At 32.4% G+C, this 19,799-nt stretch overlaps 2 protein-coding genes across 2 annotated transcripts in view; one reads left to right on the top strand and one right to left on the bottom strand.

The window, feature by feature from the left end:
* The window catches only part of LOC130992384 (T-complex protein 1 subunit beta-like), a 629,300-nt gene that overhangs the window by 461,990 nt on the left and 147,511 nt on the right, over positions 1-19,799 (bottom strand). The window lies entirely within an intron of this gene.
* LOC130993124 (uncharacterized protein At1g76070-like) lies at positions 9,658-10,761 on the top strand. Its single transcript, XM_057917883.1, has one exon. It carries the CDS (start codon positions 9,848-9,850, stop codon positions 10,562-10,564), a length of 717 nt encoding a protein of 238 aa, XP_057773866.1. The 5' UTR covers positions 9,658-9,847; the 3' UTR covers positions 10,565-10,761.

Here is a 19,799-nt window from a genome sequence, read left to right as displayed (position 1 = left end):
TCAAGAGTTTATTATGACTTGAAATTTTATTTGGAATTTATAAATAATACATACCCGCATTTAAGAAAATTTTGGTTTAAAATTGAGTGAAAATTTAAAATGCCCATTCTCTTATGAATAATTTGAAAAATGCCCTCTCTTATCATACAAAGCATTTCATGCCCTATTCTTTAAGTACCCCTTGATTTGATGGGTTTGCTTGGTTTTCTGTGAAAGTCTTACACATTTGACCGATTTGACAGCCATCGGTCATAAAAGTCAACGATTTGACAGCTATCGGTCAAGAGTATATGTGCCCGGCCGGCGGCTAGATCATGTGTCCGGCCGGGCGGACACATGTTTTCACCGGCCGGACACTTGATTTTATCGGTCGGACACATGTCTGACCGATAAAATCATGTGTCCGACCGGCTAGATCATGTGTCCGGCCGGTGAAAACATGTGTCCGGCCGGGCGGACACATGATCTAGCCGGTCGGACACATGATTTTATCGGTCAGACATGTGTCCGACCGATAAAATCAAGTGTTCGGCCGGCCGGACACATGATCTAGCCGCCGGCCGGACACATATACTCTTGACCGATAGCTGTCAAATCGTTGATTTTTATGACCGATGGCTGTCAAATCGGTCAAATGTGTAAGACTTTCACAAAAAACCAAGCAAACCAATCAAACATCAAAGGGTAAATTAGGCACTTCACATATTTAGGGCATAGAATGCTTTCTATGATAATAGAGGGCACTTTTCAAACACACACATAAGGGATAGGGCATTTTTGCCCATTAACACTTTAAAATTGAGTTTGTGAGGAAGTTTGTACTCTTTTGAACCGGTCATTTAGATTACCTTTTTAAGGCATCTTGAAAATAAAAATTGAACGGAACTAAACTCAAAGCCTATAGTGTTATACAGACCTCTCCAGTTCTAGTGTCCACTACGAAGAAGTATTTTTTATAAATTTTTTAAATTATTAGTTTTTTATGTAAAATTATACTCTCTCCGTTCCTAAAATAAGTTCCTTTTTTATTTTTTGGGACGTCCCCCAAATAAGTTCCTCTTTTTTTTCTTTCCATTTTTGGACAACTACCCCACCACTAATAATACTTTATTTACTAGTGTGTAACCCGTCGAAATTCGACGGGAAATCACTTTATATTATAATTATCATTGTACACTATTTTTTTATTATAACATATGAAATAATTTTATATAAATTATTTTAAAATTTTAATTTTATTTGGCCAAAATAAATTGCTGGTACAGTTCGGACATTTTTGCTTGTTATATGTTAGTTTTTTGTTGAGAGTTAAAATAGATTGCATTTTTATATAAATTTTTATTTGATGAAATTTTCATAAAAAGTTGATGCGAGGTTGGAGATTTTAAAAAAACAATAAAAAAAAGATTTAGGTCTATTTGACATAGGATATGATGAAGGATTAACACATCGTATTTTTTGTTCATCGTAGATATGAAAGATTTACTAAATTTATAGGAGTGTAATTTTATAAATTAATAGACAAAATTTAAGACCGCATCTTATATATAAACATCATCTCATCCGAACCTTACAAGATTTTAGAGCATCATTTTGTCTTTAGCTTGAAATATCACAATTGACTTTTGTACGTCGAACTTCTGATCATTATCTTATCTGAAGCTTGTAAAATGAGATTTGGCTTATGAGTCTCATCTCATATGCAACTTCAAAAGATAAAACTTGACTTGTAAGCAGCATGCCATTTGGAGCTCGTAAGACTATAACCGACTTGTGAGCATCATCTTGTGTGGAGCTTGAAAGACCATAACTGATTTTTGAGCATCATCCCGTGTGGAGCTTGAAAGACCATAGCTGACTTGTGAGTATCATCTCGTCTATAATTTGATAGAGCAAGTTGAGTTCTAAGCATCACTCATTTGGAGCTTGAAAAACTGGAGTTGAGTACTAAGCATTATTTGAAAAACTGGAGTTGAGTACTAAGCATTATCTCATTTAAAGCTTCAAAGGTCGAATTAAGTTATGAACATCATTTTGTTTGGAACTTGACAAATCAGATCTAATTTGTGAGCATCATACTGTTTGGAGCCAAAATACTCGTAAGACCATAACCGACTTGTGAGTATCATCTAAGCATCATCCATTAGTCTTACGAATTGAAAGAACAAATTTAAATCCAATATATACTACTCCTATTAATCTAACAAACTCACATGATTTCAGATTAATTTAATTTTAGTATTCTCACTTAATAAAAAAAAAATTAGCTACTCACCCATGCTAATAAAAAGATAGCATAATCGTAACTAATCAATAATAAACAGAAATAGTCACCAAATATAATAATTTATACTGAATCCAAATTGTTCGAGTGTGAATCTTTAATCTTCTCCATAAGAGAGAAAAAAATTAGTCATAAACTCGTACCAAGACTCTCACCAGTGGCCGATCTATTCATATAGGTTTCAATTAAATAATAATAATAATAATAATAATAATAATAATATACTAATTGAATTCTAAAGCTAGAACTAAGAAAGTCGATTATTTTTCCAATCCCAAATACTAAGGTTCTCTCTTCCCGTAGCTATCTCCAGCAGCTCTCAATCTTCCATACTTCAAAATTTTCAAAAATTGCACAAATATTCCCTATTCTCTGCTTCCTTCCATTTGACTCCTTGTTTGCTTTTGTTACTATAATCTGCATTAAGGCACATTTAAAATGTACATCAAATCCGATAAATTACAGAGAAAAATCCAAATAATTAGAATCTCCTAATTATACCAATGAAAGCATATGTCAATTACCCCTAAAATGTTACTACAATATACTGATGAATATATATATTTTTTTTGGTAAAATCCACCAACTAATTCATGCCGCTTCTGCATCTAGATAACATTCCATATGATTCCATGTAGTGAAATATTCATATATGTAAACCAAGTTCAGCAATTCCAAAATTCTAAATTAAGAAATTAGCAATGGTGAAAATTTCCGTACAAAGGTATGATGTCATGAAGGAGTTTAGCCATCAAAATAAATCAAAAGAAAGCTTTTGATGGAATGGGCGGGAACTAAAAATGCATAAAGTAGAGATATATGATGGCTCCCAGCAAAAAAAGGTAAAGGGAGACAACTCCAGATATCAACTTATCTTGAGTTCAAATCAATTAATCCACAACAATAATCATATCATCAATAGCAAAATTAACATATAGGATCATTGATTCACCAAATATAAAAGTACAAACTTGTATAAGAATAATATTAGCCCCTTTTTATGAGCTGCTCTAACCAACCTGCATGCAAAAGCATTGAGGTTTATGCTATTTTAAAATGCCATAATTTCTGAAGAACCATGCAATGCTTGAGATATAGACAACCACCGGTAGGAAAATTATATGGTTTTACTACATTAGGTTCATGATGAAGGCATCACAAGACATTGAATAGAAATACTTCTAACCTAATAGAACAGTTGATAGCTTTTAAACTTCTTTTTCTTATATTGTAAAGGCTTAATAGCATGACCAATCATCTAAGGTGCCAAAAACTACCACATCTGATACCATGTAAGTTTATGTCCCATTTTCGGAGGTCTTGCGGAGAAAGTTTAGGACAAGTCTAGTATACAACTCCTAACAGATGGAAAAATAGAAATTATAAATCGAAGCTTTGGAAAAGTTGCATTCACGATAGCCTATGATAAGTAATCTAACTCATTTCTTTGATTTAGAGCTAATACCATGTATTGGGAAAAGCTAACACAAAAAAGGAGAAATTATGGCCTGAGGCAACCAGAGAACTTCATAATGAAATCAAGATTGAGTGACAAATGCCAAATACTAAGAATATGTCTATAGAATGAGACGTGGTCAGAGTTTTCCAGAAAGAGATAATAGTTCATTTACATAGGGAAAGATATACCTTGTGAGCGCACAGTGAAACTTAAACCAAAACCTTTGTCTCTCTCTAAATTATTTGGATTATAAAAGAGGTTGGAACATGAATAAGTTGTACAAATTTTATATCTCAGGCAGCACAATCAGACCAATAATAGCAAAGGGGCAACTAAATAACCAGAAACAAAAACTACACAAAATCAAACACATGTATCTAAGTTTGCTCGAACAATCTAAAAACAGTATCAAATTGATAATTCTAAGTAATATATTTAGTGTTACACATAGTTCTCTTTTTTCTCCTACCCTTTAAACAAATACTATATAATTTTGTCGCAATTTATCCGAAAGAGATAACAATAGACACACCCACATGAATAAGCTTAAGTTGTAGGTAATTTCATTGAAATGGGGATATTATCCAGCTTTAGTTTCAGTTTAATCTCTTCGAATGGAAGTAACTTCAGAGATAATTTCAAAGCAATGGCACAAAATGTTAACTGTGCGGTGCAATTTTGCTGAAGAGACAGCGTCGGTGGGAAGGGATTTCAGATTATTGATTCATAGTAACAGTATTATATTGTACAACGATTTAGGCATTTTATAGAACAATTGATGACCAATAGCATCTTATTTATAAAACGAAAATAAAAATGACGAATCACCTCACACACGAATATAGTGATGAAAATATCATATTAATCAACGAAATCTGAAAGAACAAACCTCAAAAATTGATAGCCAATTAACCAAAGATGACCTGGAAAACAAATAAGAATTTCCGACGATAGGTGTAGAAACCATTTTCCAAAGATTTATAGTTGAAAATACTACATGGTATGATTAACGATTGAAAAGCTGAGGTTAGGCTTTTGACCTTTAACGAAGGCATTAAACAATGAGAATCAAGATGTGATCGAGCCATAGTTCATAGAAACAATGAAGGAGAATGGCGAATCGAGAGGCAAATGACAGAGATCTTGGCCCACCACCATTGATTTTGGAGATGGTGAGGAGCTAAATCAATTTAACCGCCTATTGTTTGAGATTAGGATTTAGGAGAAAGATTGATTGAATAATAGAGAAATTTGGAATAGAAACGGCCGGATTGATTGATATTGCGAGAGAAATCATCGGTGGATATAACAGAAATTGATGAATTTTGTGAAGATTATCAGCTGATTGATTGATTGAATGAATTTTTGAGAACATGATATAGATGATTATCGGCTCATTAAAATTGCCTTAAATAAAAAAGTAAAAAAAAAAAGAAGGCAGATTAATAAGAGATTAAGAGATGATTTGCGTTGAGTAGTAGAATTCAAAGAGAGCAAAATAGAGATTTTTGAGAGCGCCACGTAAGATAGAGAATGGTTGTGGGCTCTCAAAAATGTAATCTATTTAATAATAGATAGATTCTTACTTTTCACTTTTTCACCACTCTCAATACTAATTATAACACATTTTCTCTACTATCAATACACTTTACCAATTTTCTTTAAAACCCTTGCCGTCCCCAAAGAGGAACTTATTTCAGGGACACAGGGAGTAAGTTTCTTCAAAGTGTTTGTCAAAAAAAATACCTAAACAGTAACTTATAAGCTATAAGCTATAAAAATAAGTTCAAAGAACTTATAAGCCCCGAAAAATAAGTTCATCTACCCTAATTTAATTTTTCATTGTCTTATAAGCAACACTCGTTTTACAAAAGTAATTCAATTATAATTTTTATTTTCATCATATATCATTCTAATTTCATTTATATTCGATTTTTTCTCTTTAACAAAGATTGTCTTTCTCTAACTAAAAATTATCTCTAGCTTATAAGTTCAATTATCCAAACACTTTGACAACTTATAAGATCTTATGAAACTACATTTTATAAGCTATTGAAACATCTTATAAACTCAAAAAAATTATAAATTATTTAAAATAAGCTTAGTCAAAAACCCTTTAAATTTCAAATTTGTATTTCATAACTTTGATGATTGTACAAAGCTAAACAATAGCGCTATTAAAGAGGTCGAATTGGGGAACTACCTGTCATGGGCTTTTGTGGTGTTCGAGAGTTAGAGAGTACTGGAAGCAAACGGTTTTTTGGGAAGATATTAAACCTCTGCAACGTCTTACTCTGATGGATATTTGCCGAGCTGTGACATGCAAGCGGGGGCAGAAAGGTCTGGAACTTTGGCTTTTCCTTCTTTGGATGACTTGGAATTTTTTATGTGACCTCAAACATGGTAAGCGTAAGGCCACAAATTCTCTCAACTTGATCAAAGGACAGCGGTTTTTGGAGGCTTTTCAGCAAGTCCGAGACCGTGTTTTGATTGAGCATCGGCTGCTGCCAAAGGAGGGTACTCGTCACTGGTACCCGCCGCCTCCGGGGGTTCTTCGTGTTGATGTGGATGTGGCGTTTCAGGAGGCGGGCAGTCGTGTTGGAGTGGGCTTCATCCTTCGAAATTCTAGAGGTTCTATCATTGCCGCGGGGTGTCAAAAAATCGGCTTCTCAGCTACGGTGTTATTGGGTGAACTTCATGCTTTGTTGTTGGCGGTGGGTTTTTGCTTGGAAATAGATTCGGGGCCGGTGGTTATGTTTTCGGATTCTCTTCTCGCTATACATGTTCTTCAAGATAACCATCACGGGTCGGACTCTCTTTGTGACGATCTCTATGAGGCCTTTGCTCATGCCCGTCAGTCCTTTGTTCTTGATTTCTTTCACGCTCGTCGTGAAGCTAATCGTGCAGCTCACGAGCTTGCCCGTTTTTCTTCGTCTTCTTCTGATGTAATTATCTGGAAGGCCGACTTTCCAAGTTGGTTTCTTGATATTGTTGCTTCGGATTTGCGTTTATAATATGCTCTACTTTTCCCTCAAAAAAAAAAGAGGTCGAATTGGGCTAGTCGGCCTTGGCCCAACAGGTCCAACCACTTAATTGCAGGTTGTCCAAATCCGGCCCAAAATGAATGGGCTATTGAAATATCAGACCAGTTCAGCTCTTCACGGGCAATCGATTTCCCCTTCAATTAATGGATCAATGTTTGAGTGACCTAATAGTTTAGTATGTGAGTGCATTTTTAATTATGATTTGCAGTTGATTGGTGATGGTGTAAGTGATATTTCCTTTACCTATTGTTAAACATTTCCCCTCGAATTAGTTATCGAGGTTTAACTCGCCTAGAAGATTAATATGTGTGTATATTTTATGTTTTGTTAAGAAACAATTGAAAGAAATATCTATGATCTATGATTATTATAATTTTGCAGTTGGTTGGTTGGTGATGGTGTAGGCCACAATTTAATGACACATTTATGTATTTTTTAAGGATGATACATTATAGCCTTTAAAATCATTTTATGTATGATCGACCAATCAATTAGTGTAGTTATGCCTACGAAACGAAACCTAGGATAAAATATTGAACTCGATTAATTAACTCCTCCTAATTTCTTCCTTTATATTTAATTTTTTTCAGCTTTTACAATCAGCAATTTCATAATGATCCGTGCGGACCATGCCTTAATCTTAGCTAAATTCCCAATAGGATAATACAATTATGATGGCAATTATCATATTTTTTTTTATTCCTTGCGTCTTATTTAACATGACCCCTTTACAATTTTGGATTTTTCCATGACTTTTATCTCACAAAAAGTTTGGGACTGTTTTTGAATTTCTCGAGTATTAATTATACATTTGTTTTTTCGGAGAGGCTAAACAATAATTTCTTATTTCGGTAATAGATTGAATGTTAATTTATATTAGTATCAATTGAGCGATTGATATATATATATATATATATATATATATATATATATATATATATATATATAGGGAGAGGTTCAAATAAGAACCACTAATAAAATAAGAACGGAGAACCATTTTAAGTCATTCGATCATCAAGATCTACGGTGGATGCATCATCTTGGTGGATGGATGCAGGTGCTGGATTCGAATCCTGAAGGAAGCAAAAAAATTACTCCCTCCGTCCACGAAATGAGTACCCATTTGTGGACGACACGGGTTTTAAGAAATGTATGGAGTGTAGTGTGAATAGTTTAAGGGTCCCACTTTTTGAGTGTATTAATTAAAGAGATGTGTGGAGTACACTTGTCAAAAAGGGAAATGGGTACTCATTTCGTGGACGGACGAAAAAGGAAATATGGGTACTCATTTCGTGGACGGAGGGAGTATTTTTTTTTGATGCATTAAATTTAATAGCGGATGCATTAATTTGTATAGCAGATGCAGTAATTTTATTGGTTTTTATGTTCTCACGATAATTGTGGTTCTCACTATAACCGCACCCTATATATATATATATAAATTACTAATAAATAACTAAATATATAACTAATTTAAAATAGAGGGCGTTTCCTACTTTTACCCTGCACCAATTTGAGGTTTTAAGATCTCTTTCCAAAAACAATCATATAAAAAATATAAGTCACTGTTTTTATTAATAGATTTTTTTCATAATTCAACCCTATATTTATATCTGTATTAATATATTCCTAAAGTTAAGGGTGAGTCCAATAAAGTATATATGGACTTATCTTCGTCCACCACAATATTCATGCATGCCCTCATTATTTTATTACAAAACTACGATTATTATAGCATCCAAACAATATCACAAAAATATGATAGTAAATAAATAAATAAATGTTACATCCTAGGAAGCACATGCAAATGCAAAAGAATTTCTTGTCTTACTCCATTATCTATCATTCATTGAATTAATCATAATCTAACACACTTAATTACTGCAGCAAGCATGCTGAGAAAGTAAGACATTATGCATCATTCAAAAAATTTGCACTCCTAATTAATTACTACCATTTTAAAAAACAATATCATTCCAAATTCCATATTCGCGCAAGTGATTAAGGTTAATCATTACTTATACTCACAATTAATATAGGGACATTTGCAAGAATGTCCCTTAACACATTAATATATACTATTGGACGGCACTCTATAATAATCGTGTTATAAAAGTCAAATTTCCAATGTTCAACATTTGGAGATTATTAAGTATAAATATCAAATATCACAAATTAAACTATCGATCCACGTGTAAATCCCAGCCCCTTGCCGTCTAGTATGACTTTGTTTTCCCAATAATCACAGAAGATAAGATTAAATCACCCAAACTGCAAAAGGGCCACATCCAAATATTTTTATTTCCATCACGTTGAAAAAATCAAATTTAATTTTCCTTATTTAAAACATTGGACCCACTTTCATAAATATGGCAAACAACGGCGGACACATTGAGGGGACTTGAGCTCCCACCGGGCATTTACTCTTTTATTTATTTTATTTTTATAAAATAGTTAAATTATTAATTTTATGCATTTTTTTAATTATCTTTTAAAAATCTCGAATTCAAAAATTTTAAAAATACAGCCGTTATCAAGAATTTTTCTACATTTACTCTAATGTCGAATAAACCTAAATTATTTTTTTACTCTTTCAAATATATAAACACAATCACAAAGAAATTAACTATACAAAATTCAGAGAGTCTAATTTGAAGTTCTGAACTATTACTATGTGATCACATGCCATCGTATTTTGTTGATTAATTAGTCTACCGATTTGCATAAACTAGTGTTGATTTGGTGTTATATTTAGCCCAGAGATTTGGACATTTGAATTATTTATTTATCATTTAATACCATTTGCAGTAGGTATGTTACGTATGTATATATATGTTTTTTGTTTAAATTTGCTCTCATTTGACCAAGTTAGTTACCTTTTACACCTCCTAAACAGACAAGTCAAATTTAGAACCCTAATTCCATTATCTCGTCTGCTCATGTATACACACTCACACACACACCCGCATGTATATGTGTGTGTTTTCATATTTTGCACACACACATATATATACACACACACATACATATTGAGATAGAAAAAAGAGAAGTAGTGTGTAAATGGAGAAGGCAAACAATCATAAGCTGAGAAACAAGATTTTGAAGCTTCTGCCAAAGGCGATTTCATTCCAAAACATCCCTTTCAGCCCGCGCCGCGACAGCCGGCCCGATGCCGCCGCGCACAGCCGGCCCAGAGCCCATCACAACAAGGCCTTCTCCGGCCCGATGATCCCGGCCGAGGCCCGGCGCAAGCTCAAGAGCCGCGAGACGTTCTCGCAAGAGCCCACCTCTCCGAAGGTCTCGTGCACGGGCCGGGTCAAGCACCGGGGCCGGATTTCGGAGAAGAAGAAGAAGCCCGTTTCGTTGCCCAAGGAATTCAAGCCCGTGGCCGAGGGCCCGGGCCCGAAGAAGAAGGCGGGGATCAAGAAGTTTTTGGCGGGAGGGAGGAAGTGTGCTGAGCAGGCCAATGATCGGGCCGGGCCGGGCGACGGGAGCGCAGCCCCGAGCCTGGGCCATATGAGGAGGTTCGCCAGCAGCCGTGAGGCGTTCGCGAATTTCGATTGGACAGCGGCGCAGATTGCGCCGGGGGATTGCTCCGACGATGAGAGGGGGTACAGCGACGGCGATGAGGAGGAGGAGGAGTGCCGGATACCTTTCTCGGCGCCGATGATGATGATGGCGGGAGGCGGCGATTTGGAGCCGAAGAAGGAGATTAATTTGTGGAAGAGGAGGACTATGGCTCAGCCTAGGAGTCTTGAGTTGAACATGGATGAATAGCTACAGATTATAATTAATTAATTAGGATGAAATTATATGGATTGATTTTTTTTTTTTTTTTTGGTAGATAATACTCCTATTTGATTTTGTTGTTGTAGGTTCATTCTGAATTTGCAGAAATCATTTACTGTAAATGAGGTAAAGTGGTAAAGAGACTTGTATATATATTTTTGGAAATTAAACTGTTTTCAGGTGAACGATTTTGAGTTATCTTTTCATTCTTTAATTTGTAAGTTTGACATGCTTTTTTTTTTTTTTTACTTTGGGGAAGAGGAGTGGTGGGGTTTGAACCCTAGACCTCATTTTTCATAAATAGAAATTCACATTTGGTGTCTACTTGAGAACTAAGTTTAACATGTTTCTAAAACGTTATAATAATATTATCTTTTTTAATTCGTTGCCAAACGTATTTAACTGATCACTTCCATTTTTTTCAGGCACTGAGATATCTTGATGCTATATGCTTTGCTGAAGCCGCTGTTGGCATGGCCTCGATATTTTGATGCAGTCAGTATTATCTTCAATATGTCAATTTTTCAGTGATAAGAAATTATGTGTTAATTTTACGAAAAAAAATTAAAAGATCATGATATTACTGTAATATTTTAAATATAAATTACTAAATTAAGAAAAAGTTAGAAAAAATGTTGCGTCTGAAGTTAGGACATATTGGGATCTGCGAAATTTGAAGTTTTTGTGAAAAGTAAAATGATTCTGGTGGGATAGTGTACCAAAATAGAAATGTTCATGTTTTTGTGAGACGTCCCAAAATAACCAAATGTTCATGTTTTTGTGAGACGGAGGGAGTAATAATTAAAAAAAAATATTACAATAATTTTCATTTCTATTTTATCTTTATTTTAAATGTATTTGTAGATTAAAAAATAATAATTAATTAAAAAGTGAAATAAAAAATTAGAAATAAAACTATTTGGAAACTACGTTAAGTTGATTTTGTATTGAAGGTGGTTATAGAACTTTTGGGTCATCATTTGTGCCAGTTGCCGTGGTCACAGATTCAAGAAAATTGTTTGTCAATTTTGGTGAGTTCGAATATTCATTATAAATTAATTAGTTGTAGACTTATAGTGGATTGAATGCAATGCTCCTCTCGTTTATGAGTGCAATGCTCCTAAGTCCTAAGTGTAGTATATTTACTATTTTTACTCATTTATAATAATTATATAGTTCTATTTTATACTACTCCCGCATTCTTATTAGTAGTGTCTCATTACTTGTGGGTACAGAGATTAAGCAGTTTGTAAAAAGTAGATAAAGTAGATTGACGGAAATTATTTAAATATTAGGTATAGAGAAAGAATATATTGCCAAAAAAGAAATGAGACATTATTATTGGTACGGCCCAAAAAGAAAAATGGGACACTACTATTGGGACGGAGGGAGTAATATATATACTTTTTTGGGGGGGACTTGGGAAGGGGGAGCAGTGGGGTTTGAACCCGAGACCTCACTGTTTACACACAGGAGGTCGCACCGCTTGGTGTCCCATTAGGGACAGGAGTAATATATATATACTTACATTTTTACTTTCATTCAGATATAATATTTATAAAAAATCAATCTCACAAACCATTAATTTATTAATTACCAAACAAATCAATCCACATTACACTTATTGTGAACAGAAGGAATATAAATTTTACTATTTGTATCATGTAATTCAGGAAGTCTTAATTAAGTAACTTATCAATATTGGTTAAGTCAATACTTGATTCATACATGCTTCGGTCCCACTTATAAGTCAAGTGTTGCATTGGATTGACTCATATTGAAATTACTAAAATTTGAGCCATTAATTTAATTTAAGATAATTTCTTAAATTAAAATTATATTAATTTAAATTACTAAGATTTGTATGTATCTAAATTACATATATTTAAATTAGTAATAGAGCCCAAACTATAGCCCATTACTATAAATATTGAAAATATATATATATATATATATATATATATATATATTAATTAAAAATTGAAAATTACAGTAAATAAAAAATGAAAATTAAGATAATTAAAAAATAATCATAATGAATAAGATGGGTCATTTTAGAATTGGGGTATTGGCCTATAAATAATCAATCTTTTCCTATTTTCTAGTTTTTCACCCAACTTTAAAATTTGTCTATAAATACATGAATTTTGTATTCTTTCTGATTTTGCACATGACGAATTTTTAATCTAAATTGTTGCTGACATGACAGCCAAATTAAGTTTGTTGTCAATATGAGATATAAAACATGTCATTGTAAAGTTTGGGATGTCAATTCGGCTGACATGTTAGCAACGATTTAGGGGGTAAAAATTCTCCGAGTGCAAAATAAAAAAGAATACAAAGCTCAAATATTTATAGACAGATTTTAAAGTTGGAGTGCAAAATCATAAAATAAAAAAGGTTCGAGTATTTACAAGCCAATACTCCTTTAAAATTTAACAAAAGTGCAAACTATAGCCCATTAATATATTTTTTATTAACCCTAGTCTATTTTTCTCTTCAATCGCCGCTTCATCTTCTTTATGTCTTCTTCCCTCTCTATTCAAACTCTCCTGGTTGCCGCTGCATCGAAACCAGGTATGAATTTTCTTTTTCTTTTTTTAATTTCGGCGCGTGTATCTCGCGATAATCACCGCTCGCGCCTGAGCTCGAGTCATCCCAGCTGCATTGGAGGCTCATCGTCATGGATGACTCGAGCCGGTGGATGAGCCTCACGGATGTGGATGCTCTTTAAATAAATGAATTTTCAATGTCTTTTTTTTTTTCTTTGGAAAAAGTAGCAATTGCACCCCTAACATGGACACTATGTGGCGTTTAGCCCATATACTCGATATTGGATCAATCAAGTCCCTGATGTCCCAATTTTGATGCAATTAAACCCTTCCCCTAACGTACGTTTAACGTCGTTTCTTTTTTTCTTTTTAACTTTTATTTCGGCTTAACGTCGCAGTAGATCACCCACTCCAAACACTCGTGGTACAGATACGCCAACCAACCTCATTGTCGTCCGTAACGCCATCGCGTACCTCTATTTCCACGCCAGCCCCTTTGCCGTCCCTAACGCCGTCTCTCCCGAGCTCCTTCGTGAATCCTTTTGTCACCTTCTTCAGCTCCGAGTAGCTATACCGTTGGAACTGGTTCGAGATCATGTTGTAGCCGGCCTCCATCGAGGCGTCGGGAGATGTTTTTGGAAGAGAAACCACCACATTAGTAGGAGTATAAACATCACCTCCATAGCTCCCAGCTCCACCACAAATGAATAGATATACACCCATTTAAACCTCTCGCTGTACATCGAAGAAGACCCGAACAACGCTTCCCTCTCACCCAAGCCGCAACTCTAGCTCGAGGCATGGAATTTTCAGGCTTCGCCACCTCTAAACCATCGGGAATTTTAATGTATATGCTAGTCGGAAACTCCGGAGCTGTGTAGCCATTCAACATTGCTCTTTTGATGAAGCAGAATCCTTGTCCCAACAATCAGTGTGAGGGATCTGCAGGAATTCCACTTCCATTGAGAGCAACATCGTCTGACTGAACGCCGACTTGCAGCTGCTTCACGCTGCTGCTAAGATCGGAGGTGTTGAATTGCACTGATCGCTTGAGAGAAACCGGACCGACATCATCAAGGACTAAGAAGAAAAAAAAGAAACATCGTTAAATGGACGTTAGGGTGAGAGTTTAATTGCACTGAAATTGGAACATCGGGGGCTTAACTGATCCAATGTCGGGTATAGGGGGCTAAACGCCATTGGGTTGTAATTGCTACTTTTCCTTCCTTTCTTTGTTTTTTTGAAATTTACCATAATTGTTTTTTGAATAAAAATAATCAGTCTTTTTATTTTTCTAAATTTGCACACGATTTTAAATTTCGTTTAAATTAAAACTAAGTTGACGATTAAAAGTTTCAACGTGGTCAAAAAAACATCGTTTATAACTAATAGTATTTAGTTTCAATTCCAAGAAAAGGCTTCAAGTTCCATGGACGAGCTCGACAATGATCTTGAAAAATGCAAAATCCCTCTCAGATATATATTGTCTCAATATGAATCATTTCTCAACGAGCACAACAATGCTATTGAAAGCTTCAATGTGATCGTGAATCCTTTCTTGAACTTAATGTGAGTTTATCTTAATCTGCCCTAGTTCCCCTTAATCGAATGATTTATTTATTTGAAACTCATAATTAGTTTTTTTTTTCTTTTTTCTTTTTTAAAAAAAGATGATCAATAATGATTCTCCATTTTCCCTTGGTGACTTGAACCCCCAACCTCTTTGTTGGAGGAGAAACGTCTTAACAACTGCGCTGCTCTTCACTGTCGAAACTCATATTTAGTTATAAATGATGATGTTTTGATGTGTTTTAATATTGTGTCATTTTTTGTTCGATTTAGCAATATTGAAATTTATGGCTGTCTACTCAACTTTGATTTGAAAAAAATGTAAAATCATGAACAAAATTAGAAAACTTAAATGTAGAGTATTTTTATTTTGAAAAAAAGATGGTATATAATATTAGAAAACTTCCAAATTAATGCATTTAGTTAAAGGCAAATAATTAAATTATAATAACTCTGTAATATAACATGTCCTTGCTACTTGATCAATCGGTTAGTTGTACATAGAAAATAAACAAACAAATAAAATCCATGTATTTTATGGGCCTCCAGTCAAAGTGGACATGGATTATGGCCCAATTCTCGGAATCCATTTTAACTTTCAACGATATGTATTAAGAAATTGACATTATATATATGTTTCAAACATTTATGTCAACTTTTCCAATTTCAACGTCTGTAAAAAATATGTTACTTTTTTTTAAGGATATGATCCATATTTTTTTCTTATAATTTATCTTTATAAATATTTTATTTATTTTTTAAAAAATCACCCCTTATTCAAACTCAACCTCTCATTTCATATAACGATGAGATAAATTTTTCAATATATAAAAATCACCAATCGTTTTATTAAAATTCACGTTCAATTAAAATGATATACTTATATCGAACGGATGAAGTAATTGATTTGGTAGATATATGTATTATATTATATTATATATTTGTGTGATTCTTAATATCACCTTTTGAGTGAGATACATAATATCCGATTATAACTATAATAAATACTCCCTCCGTCCCGCGAAGCGTGACCCACTTTTCTTTTTGGGTTGTCCCACGAAGCTTGACTTGTTTCTAAAAATAGTACTAAAAAATTTACCCTTTATTCACCTTTTCACTTTTTCACCTATCACACTTAACACACAAAATACCAATTTCTTAATTCCCGTGCCGAAAAGAAATGGGTCACGCTTCATGGAACGGAGGGAGTATTAATATATTATTGAATTAAATTAACCTCAATAGCATCAATACAACTTAAGTTATAAGTAAGGATACTTTATATATTATAAATATTTTAATATATTCTATTAAACATATCACGTCTTATCACACATCGTCACAGTAAAGGGAGAAACTGTGCAATTATAAATGGAGAAATTAATTTATAAGTGAGATTTCAACTTGAAAGTCATGTGATTTAGTTGAGTACATTCAATTATTGTAGGCCACGGCGATAGCAATCAGTGGCGAGCACAAGCGAGGGAGTGGAAAGGGCTTCAGCCTCCACTAAATAATTTTTTTAAAACAATTATTTTAATAAAATCGTTAAATTATCTATATTTTGTGAGAATTTCTACATATGCAAAAGCTTCTATTATCAAATTGAATTATTAGAAAGTTATCTTTTAAAAATTTTAAACTTGAAATTTTAGAAAGTACGAATCTTATTACTCTATCTATTCATCAATTCGTGTCTTAAGGGAAGGGGACACATGTTTTAAGAAAAAGTGTGTTATTTATTTGTTAAGTGGAGAAGAAAATCCATAATTACTAAAGGTCAATAAATTAATTAGTGAATTAGGATATGAATTGATGGACGAATCAAAATAACAAATTATGATACAAATTGGTGGACGAACGGCGGAAAGCAATGCTTGATGATTTTCAAAAGCCGACATATTACTGTTTCGCAAACTAACATGATTTTATGGCCTAATTAATATATGTAGATCTAATTCAACTGTCTTCATTTTAATTAAAATTGTATTTATAACTCAACGGAAAAATCAAATCCCGGCCCAGTTTTCTTACCTGCAAAATATTGGCATTTACAATTCATTTGCAATGTAATCTAATATATATACTTGGATTTGTTTGGTATGGATGATTAAGGTGTATAATATACATGTGATATTTTATTTGATAAGAAGTAATATGAAACATACTGCCCTTTATATATCAAAAGCGCGAAGATATTATAATACTGATTTAAGTTATTCTATATACTACCATTTATGGAGGTGGTATACGTAATATAATTCTTAAGGTTAAGAGTGTTTTATGTCCCGAACTTTCAGTGTTTCATAAAATATCTCGAATTTTTATTTCTTCTAAAATATCAAAAACTTCTATTTTTTCATAAAATATCCCGCTATACAAAATTTAATGACGGAAAGATGACAAAAAAAACTAACTTTTAATGCTTTCCAACAATGGTGGTTCATAATATGGTTTTCCAACAATGATGATCCCCAAAATATTTCATTCGACGACCGTCACCGAATCTTGTATAACAGGACATTTTATGGAAAAATCTAAAAGTTTGGGATTTTTTAGAAGAAAATGAAAGTTCGACATAAAACACTTAATTATAATTATTAGTAAACATATATATATATATATATATATATATATATATATATAGGGGATGGCTACAGTGAAAACACTTCTTAAAATATAAATATAAACGTTTTTTAATGTACGAATTTTATCCAACAGGGTTACGAATTCATCCAACATGGTTACGAATTGTGAAAAATAATTTTTTGCTACCTTTGGGATTCGAACCCAGGACCACGAATTCATCCAACAAGGTTACGAATCAACCGTAGATCTTGATGATCTAAGGGCTGAAAATTGTTTATATTTTATATTTTAAGAAGTGTTTTTATTTTAGCCCTCCTATATATATATATATATATATATATATATATATATATAGGGAGAGGTTCAGGAAAGAACCATAAATAAAAAAAGAACGGAGAACTATTTTCAGCCATTCGATCATCAAGATCTACGGTGGATACATCATCTTGTTGGATGAATGCAGATCCTGGGTTCGAATCCTGAAGGGAGCAATTTTTTTAATTTTTTTGAGTGCATTAATTTTAACAGCAAATACATTAATTTTTACAGTGAATGCATTAGATTTGATGGTTCTCCCGTTCTCACAAATAATGTAGTTCTCTCTAGAACCACACCCTATATATATATATATATTTAAAAGCACAACCATTGATAAATATAGTAACCCATATTTTTCCGCTAAAATTATCTTTCTATTTTTGAAAAAGTTTATAATTACATCATATTTATTAGAATCTAATCATCATATAATAAATTGTGTATTTAATAATAATCTCATCATATTTATTATAAATGACAACATTATAATTCATTGTGGTAATTAATAAAAAAATATTGTATATTATTATACTCATTACTCTATAAACTACAAGCATTGCTTGATAAAATTACAAGGGCTACAATAATTTCATTTTAAATTAACTTATAATTCAATTGAGACAATTAACAAAATCATATTAATAATTATTAAGATTGAGTAAATTAGCTTAGTAAATTAACTTATACACCCTCCGTCCCCCAAATAACTTTCTAGTAGGGGACGACACGAATTTTAAGAAAGTTAATTGTTAAGTGTATTAGTAGTGGAGAAAAAGTGTTATAATTAGTATTGAAAGTGGTGAAAAAGTGTTATAATTAATATATTGAGAATGATGAAAAATTGAAAAGTAAGAATAAATAAAGTATTATTAGTGGTGGGGTAATGTCCTAAAACAAATAGGAAGTTATTTGGGAGACGCCTCAAAAAGAAAATATATGAAGTTATTTGGGGACGAAGAGAGTATATAAATAAGAGGCCGAATCGCCAGATGTTTTTATTCCCTACATCAAATTTTTTACGGTAAGTGTTGATTTAATCTTTCTTTTAATATTAGAAAGAAAAAAAGATGTATATAAGTCATGTTGATTTAATCTATCTTTTAATATTAGATAGAAAAAAAATGTATCTAGGACATATGTTTAAAATACTCCATATTACAAAAAATAGTCAAAATATTAAATAAATTATAGTTGTATGTTTAAGATACTCATGTTGCAAAAATAATCAAAGTAATAAATAAATTCTATATATATATATATATTTATTTATTTATTTATTTTAAAAATATCAAGAATTTAGTCGATTCTAACGTTTGTCAAAATTATAAACATTTGAGATTAATCAAATCATTATAAATTGTGTATCAATAATAATCTCATTATATTTATTACAACATAATCATTACACTATAATTTATTGTAGTAATTAGAAAAAACATTGTTGCATATTATAATTCATCACTATATACAAATTAGGATTAGGACGAACGGAAAAGACAAATTAGAATATGTTTTCATGGACGAATAGAGTATAAATATTTCAATACTCATATATCATTAATAAATAATTAAATTTTAAATATAACAATTGATTTAAAATGGAATAACATTTATTTTTAAAAAATAATGTCTCCCGTGCATCGTACGGGCGCAAAACTAGTAATATTAATATATCATACAAAACAACATATTATATTTTACAGACATTTTAATACATTCTACCAAACATGTTATTAATATATATGACATTCAGTCAAACATATCACATCTTATCCTATGCCGTGTATCAAACGAGTCCAAGTAGTATTACGGTCTGTGATTTTTAAAATTATATTATTATTCTTGTGATAAACTTTCATCATTATTTTATGTAATTATCTATTTTATGTATGTCTTGGATTTGGATTGAAAGATTTGAAGTAATGTCACATGTGAATGTCTTAAATCCATTGTCACAACGTCATTGATGCTGCAGTACTGAAGGGTTCAAAATATCTGCAGGTAACAATTAAATTTATTGTATATGATTATTTTTTAGTTACGACTAAATAATGATGAACTTTGCCCATAGTTTATTTTTTCATATGAACTTTATTTAGTAACACTAATCGTATGAACTTACAGTATGTTGTAATTTTTTTCTTAAAACTAAAACCGGCCAAATTAAATTTTAAAATACTGTAACATGATGTTAA

Source organism: Salvia miltiorrhiza, chromosome 1 (genome assembly GCF_028751815.1).
Source record: "Salvia miltiorrhiza cultivar Shanhuang (shh) chromosome 1, IMPLAD_Smil_shh, whole genome shotgun sequence".
Taxonomy (NCBI): Eukaryota; Viridiplantae; Streptophyta; class Magnoliopsida; order Lamiales; family Lamiaceae; genus Salvia; species Salvia miltiorrhiza.
This window is presented reverse-complemented; position numbering and strand designations above follow the sequence as displayed.

What these genes read in the sequence shown, in the direction of transcription:
- LOC130993124 (XM_057917883.1), top strand. Translation starts at nt 9,848, where the DNA reads ATGGAGAAGGCAAACAATCATAAGCTGAGAAACAAGATTTTGAAGCTT.